Source organism: Lissotriton vulgaris, chromosome 6 (genome assembly GCF_964263255.1).
Source record: "Lissotriton vulgaris chromosome 6, aLisVul1.2, whole genome shotgun sequence".
Lineage (NCBI taxonomy): Eukaryota > Metazoa > Chordata > Amphibia > Caudata > Salamandridae > Lissotriton > Lissotriton vulgaris.
The window spans coordinates 1,317,585,837-1,317,592,852 of NC_141694.1; the positions used below are offsets into that span (position 1 = coordinate 1,317,585,837).

General features: G+C 43.3%; 1 protein-coding gene across 5 annotated transcripts in view; it reads left to right on the forward strand.

The window, feature by feature from the left end:
• STXBP5 (syntaxin binding protein 5) overlaps window positions 1-7,016 on the forward strand; it is a 1,242,391-nt gene that overhangs the window by 678,457 nt on the left and 556,918 nt on the right. For all 5 annotated transcript variants that reach the window (XM_086927454.1, XM_086927457.1, XM_086927456.1 and 2 more), the window contains exon 11: window positions 2,777-2,849. In XM_086927454.1, the coding sequence (XP_086783580.1) occupies window positions 2,777-2,849 (73 nt within the window). The remainder of the gene's footprint in view (window positions 1-2,776; window positions 2,850-7,016) is intronic.

A 7,016-nucleotide genomic window follows, 5' to 3' on the forward strand; every position in this document is an offset into this window, starting at 1 on the left:
CCAGGGTCTCACAGCCTCCCTCCCATCAGGCCCAAAAGGACATTTGCTCCTCCAACTCCACCATGGGCGCCAGAATCCAAAGTGATAGGTCCCTTTGGGGACCTATCACTTTGGCGCCGCCCGGAGCACCCTCTCAACAAAGCGGTGCCAGACATTCGCCGTATGTTTTATTAGCGCCAGGATGCTCTTTCCGGAGCGATAGTTGCGCTCTACAAATAACCAATACAAATACAAATACAAATGTCTCACGATGTAGGGCAGAGTCTTGTTTGCCCCCCTTCCCCTCATCAATGCCACCTGGAGCTCCTGCACCGTTGCCGTACCTACTAACAGCTGTGTCTCCCAAACCTCTGATTCCGCAAACCATCTGGCGGCTGGCAGCAGCTGCGCAGCATAGTAGTACAGGTCAAAGCGTGGGGCCTCTGGGCCACCCTCATCATGGGATCGCACCACTGTGTGAAGGGCAACCCGACTACGTCGGTTCGCCCACAGTAGGGACGTAAGGAGCGCATTCAGTGTGCGAAAGACCATAGGGGGGAGGGGACACAACGTATTTTGCATTATATAAAGAGTCCTAGGCAACACCACCATCTTAGCGACAGCAACCCGGCCCATGAGGGACAGCGGGAGGGTGTTCCAGAAGGACACGGAGCGCTGCAGGGACTGAAGCACCTTGTTAATATTACAGGCCAGGGATCTCGCCTCCTTAGGCGCCACGTGAATCCCTAAGTAACGAAAAGTATCAGTCTCCCAACGGAGCCCGAGCTCCGGCAAGTCATCCCCGGACACTGAGCCGAATCCCGACAACGGGTAAATCAAAGACTTACGTCTATTGAGCCGCAGTCCCGATGCGTCCCCAAACCGATCCAACTGATTAAGCAACACAGGAAGGGCCTCCCTCGGGGCCTTCAGATAAAACAAGGCATCGTCTGCATACAAAGAGATAATGTTGCATGTATCTCCCACTTGTATACCCCACTGTGACATCTCCAGACGAATCCGCACAGCCAAAGGCTCTATTGCAAGAGCAAAGAGAAGTGGCGAAAGGGGACACCCCTGTCGTGTACCCCGCCCCAACTGCCACTCCTCCGAACGCGCAGTCCCCAATCTCACCCAGGCTCTGGGGGAGTTGTATAAAATACGGACCCACTGGCAAAATTTCGGGCCTCGGCCCATCACCCTGAGTACCACCTGTAGGTAAGCCCAGTCCACGGTGTCAAATGCCTTGGCCAGGTCAACTGATACGAGCACCATCTGCTCATCCATCCCCTGAATTCATGGATGATATGATTCAAGTGCCTCAGATTCATGGCGGTGTTACGCCCTAGAATAAAGCCGCATTGGTCCGGGTGGACTAAATGCGCCATCTGAGGGGCCAATCGGGTGGCCAATAATTTAGTTAGAATTTTAACGTCCGTATTGATCATGGTGATAGGGCGATATGCGGACGGGTCAAGCTTGCCCCCGCCCGGTTTAAGGATCATACAAATTTCTCCACTGGACATACTCTGCGGGAGCGATCCGGTCTCAAAGACTTTGGCGTAGACCTCTGGTTGTACATTTATGACATGTTTTACTAAGTTTGCTTTGTGATGGTTCTGACAGTGGTCCAGTGGGCCCTGTCAGGTGTAAATAATCCCTTGCAGATATGATCCAGTGTCAAGTGGCACCATGTATATTATGTGTTTACTATTCTAATGTGTTATGAGAATGCAAAGGCTTTTTTTGATATAACCGTGTATGGAGTTCCTTTTGTAGTGTGCCTGCGATGTTGTTGCTGTGTGCGTGCGCAAATGCTTTACACATGGCCTCCGGGATAAGCCTGACTGCTCATGCCAAGCTACCAAGGGGGTGAGCAGGGGTTATCTTTGGCGTGTAACTCTCTTGTCCTGACTAGAGTGGTGGTCTCTGCCTGACTTTGGCGCGAGCTTTAGCCAACCAGAGATCCCATTTCTAACAGCTTCCCATTAAGAAAGTGTCTGAGTGACCACTACAGTGATGTACAAAAATCCCTTCTTTGTTGGCCTCACATAGGGCCTCTGTTGAATACCAGGATCTGGACTACAGAATGTCATAGGACTTTGAATCATACATCATGAATTTACAATAAAAGCCAAAAGAATTCTTGAGGACATACATATCAAGAGAGAATAACTTGGTAAATCGCCTAATCTAAAGGGTATTCCCACCCACCAGGAGTCAACAATAGTATTACAGAAAGTGCTTACCTTACCATGTATTCCGTTTTTCGACAGAAACTTTTTAGTGTGAAATTGTCAAAGTTTGTGCAAAGGGAAGGAAATGGGAAACAACCTTTGTTGAGAAGCCTCCCACCAGACCTATAGTTCCTAACAAGGAGTACCTCCTACATTGTGTTAAATACCCATATCCTTTGCAGTAACATCCCAGCAATAATAAAGAACATATTTACCGGCTAACCTCTTGAAAGTATGCAAGCACAGATCACATACATTTCCAAAGAAAGTAGCATGAAAAGTTTTATGTGGCATTCCAAAACTGAAATTCACAGACCCTACAAGAAAGTCACTAACCGATAATCCTTGACCATTCCTTTTTGAAGAGGGACATGTTTTAATAAGACTAACTTACAGTGGACAAGCAATGTTCTCTGATATTACCCCTATCCAGTTTCAGAGCTTATTACACAGGTTAGTAGCTTGCTCTTTATAAATGCACGTTTTACTGAAAGGTAATGACATTTGCTCACTGCAGGACTTAATTAAAGAATACAATGGTGTTTTTTATGTGCTTCCAGATTTTCAAGAGCCATATGCTGTGGTTGTTCTCCTCGAAAAAGATTTAGTTGTCATTGACCTTGCACAAAATGGGTAAGAATAAAAATGTACTGCGTATATGTACACACCCTCTGGAGTTATTTTTTAATTCCCCATGCTAAAAATGTGTTGGCCTCTTTTGCTAAATCTGAATGGTATGGTGGCTGCTTTGTGTTTTGTGTCTGGAAACATAGCACAATATTTGATTGAGATAAAAAGAAGCTTCAAAGTTTCCATTTTGTGTGCCCATCCTCTTCCCTTCATATTAGTTGTATAGTGGCCGTGGTGTAACATGCAACGTCAAACACATCATCTGTTCCATTTCAAACTTGTCTTTAATTTTCAGTTTATTTTTTTTATATTTTCCTCCTTGCTGACCTTCATTTATTAATATTTTTCTCATACATGTTTTTTAGATGATAATTTATTGGACTTTTGACTGACCGTCAAACCTGTAGCTTCCTTAACGTTATTATTAAAATATATGTGTAAAAAGATAATTTGAGGTCACCATAGTGTAGATCATTTCAATTAATTTGTATTATAAAAAGTTAATCAAGTAATATTAGTTCCAGCTGGTACGCTCGGCAAAAATATCCACTTTTCATATTGATTACTTTGAAAATATTCAGAGCATATCTTGTATCACAAATAGCATATTGTCATTGAAAACAATAGGTTCAATCATTGATTATAGTAAATGAATACATCACAATTATTAGTTTCTGTGTAAAACAAAAATAAATATCATCCTGGCTCATTTACGCAGAAAATTAATGTATCTAACCCTTCATCTCTTCCCAGAACATAAATATTAATTTATTGAACTATTCCAGCTTTCGAAACCAAAGTACTAGTTGGTTCCCAATATCTCATATGTCAAAACTTGATCACAATCGTCTTTTTTGTTTTCCAATTAGATCGTGATCTGATGCAGTATATTAATTCTGAAACTGGTATTACATGCCATAATCTTTACACATTCAAAAGTCTAAATAGCAAAAGTGGCACCACCCTGAACAATACTAGAGGGAATAATAAATGGTGGTTCAAAGACTTTTTTTCCAAAAGGATAACAGTTCATTTATTCCCAGATAGAAACTACAACTCACTAGTCTTCTTATGATTGCAAAATATGTGACAGCTGTCCACAGAACTTTAACATACATCTTGCCATTTAGCTCCTTTTTGTCAGTTTCCTGTTCCAAGCACTGCACGCAATCCACCCAGCGATTTGAGTGCCTTAAATCCTGAGTTGTTTAATTACTTCTAATTCACTGTATTAAGCTAGGACTGATATTCATTGCACCCAAAAAACATAATTATTCATCCAATGTAACAGTTTATATTCAACAACCAAAGTATTAATCTTTAATGGTAATTGTCTCTGCATAAGAACAAGAAAGGGATATAAGGATACATTGGACATTCTTCATATCCAAACCAGGACTGACTGCATAGCTGTGCTATCTGGTGCTGCATATGGCCATGTTAAGCTGACGGCATGGACTATTGGACCTGTGGTGGTGAAATGGAGAAAAGTGTGTCCCTCAGTGACCTTTCCTTTATTCGGGGCTTCCTCACTCTCTGCAAAAAGTGAAGATGCTTCATTTGTTCCCCTCTGTGAGAAGCAATCGTTTGCATATCTGCTTGGAGTTCCAGTAGGCTGCCGCTGGTGTCTCTAAAATAGCAATGGCCCTTGCAGGTTTGGGCTGGCAGCAGACTGCTTTGGTTATGGATAGGATTAGGGAACAGTGGAATCTGTCTACAGGAAGCTGGGGAAAGGGGAAACCAAAATACTAATACTGAATGAGAGCAGCAGATTAAAGATAATATTACTTTCCATGCACCTGCCATCCAGAGTCTAAGTCATTCTCTTGAGAAGATGTGTGGTCGACTCTGGATCCTTTCCAGTTCAAAATGGCCACCAATCTAACGCCTGTTACCTAACCCTTCCTACAACACAACCCAAGCTCTATTTTTCTTCATATTCATCTTTTTTTCTGACATTCCTCCTGGATCCTCCTTTTGGATGTTTTCTGGGCTCTTTCTCTTCTTTTGCTTATGATAGTTATGTGCCTTCTTATTGCTCTTCTTGTCGATCACGTACAGTGATTTTTGCCAAAGTACTTTTCTGCCTCATGGCTTTTTCCTCGTAAAAGGGATCCCTTTTAGAAGACACTTGATGCCTTTTACATATTAACTGAACTGCAAGGTGTGACTGTCACTACTGGGAGGATTCACACTATCTTAAGACAATCAAGAAGAGCAAAATGAAAACCATCACTGTGTCCTGTCCTTGACGGAGGCTTCTTTTATATACAATCTCTCTGATATTCTTCTCCCCTTGTCCCATTGCTCTGTTCAGGATGGGGTGCGAAATCTGCCTTACATACTTTGGACCACTCTCCAATAGTAGAACCATGATAGGCAGGACTGTTTTCCACCATATAGTTATTGTTGTATTACTTCAAGTTCCTCTCCTATAATTTTGCTCTGGCATAAGTTCAATATGGTCTGTGGGTGTTAGCCATCTGACCGACCTCAGGACAACATAGTCTTGCAGGCATTTCGAAATTTGCATGAACTTTTCTGGGATGATGGTTTCAGCATTCCTGGCATGGGAACTTAACAAATCTGTACAGGCACTTGGTTCAGCTGACTCAGTGCCGATGACGAAGCCTGTGTGCTGTGGCCCAAGGCGTTGTTCATTTATGTTTTGAGCTGATTCACTAACCCTTGTAACTTGATCTGTATGCCACAGGGCTGCTATGTCATTACGTCTGGTACCAAGCGGGACTCCTTTGATAACATTTTCAGAATCCATGTGTTGAGTCTTTTTCTTCTCCCAGGTAGATCTTAAAAGGAGGAAAGAAGATTTCATTGAGCCATTACTGTCTGCTTTTCTCACCCATCAGACCGCTAACATTTGGACAGGAGTTGCCACCCCCTTCCAGCTCCCCTGGACCCGTGCACATCCTTTACCTCTATTTTGACCACCATTGCCTTCCTGCTGTCTTTCATGTTTAGTTTATCGCCTCCTTGTATGCTCGGAGTGCCAACCTAAGGGTCAGAGAAACCATTCTCATCTTTCCTTCTTTGCTTCTGGTGCCCTGGGTGGATGTCTCGCCAGCCCACTTGAATAACCTGAGGTACATCCCCAGGCTGTAGGCCTAGGATCTCTACTGAATCACCTACATATTGGCCAGAGCTGGACCTACTCTCTACCATTTTTACAGAGCCCTCATGAGTGGATGCTGATTCCACTAGTCTGTCTAACAGGTTACCTCTCCACACAAGTCTGCACATGAGGGTTCTAGATACCAATCTGGACAACAAATACCTTGACTGTTTGGGCAAGGTCAAGAAATTTGACTTACTGTTGGTTGTGACCCTAGTTCCCTCAGTAGTGAATGAGGGAATCTATTTTCTGCTAGCAGTATTGGCTCCCTCAGTGAAGTCTGCAATGTCCTTTAATCCCTCTGTTCCTCAATCAGGTCTGGAGAATTGGACAAAGTCATTTCCGAGAGGTCATTGTGAAAGTCGCTGAACAATAAGTATTGTACTCCAAAATTCAGTCCAACCCTCAATGCTTGTAACACTCCAATTCAGTCTATAGGAATAATATCAGCTTCCCTAAAAAGTGAGGTGTCACCTTCCCAAATGGACACATTTTGGGGGCACAATTTCTTAAGACATGAGTAGACAACGCACCAGTCTGACAGTTCTCCTTGGGGCAAGCTGGCATCATTAGAATGCCAGCTGCACACTGCTTTTATGATGGGAGTTTAGCCAAGACACCTCTTTTAGGACTATATCCAGGATTATGTGTTCATGTTTATCTGGGGCATGCAATAAGCTAAAAAGAATTTGGTCTTGTCCCAGATCCACATTGATGCTCCTACCACAAACAGAAGCTGCTATTCTTCCACGCTCTGTCAGGTTTAGCCTAAGTCTTCAGGCCTCATTCCGGAGACCAAGTAAAAGTAGTTGACCTCCCTTTGAGAAAAATAACTTGTTTTATCTTCAACAGGAAAGGGTCTGTATGCAGTTATATAACATGTGCCCTGTCATGGCCATATCACTCCAAACCATTTGGTACTGTGAGGATAGCCACCTCTTTTCCTATTGGCCTACGCCTTCAGTCTTAATATGCTCTCTTTAGTTTTACTATGCCCTGTGTGCCTTTTAGTCTTAATGGACCTCATGCTGTGGATGCCC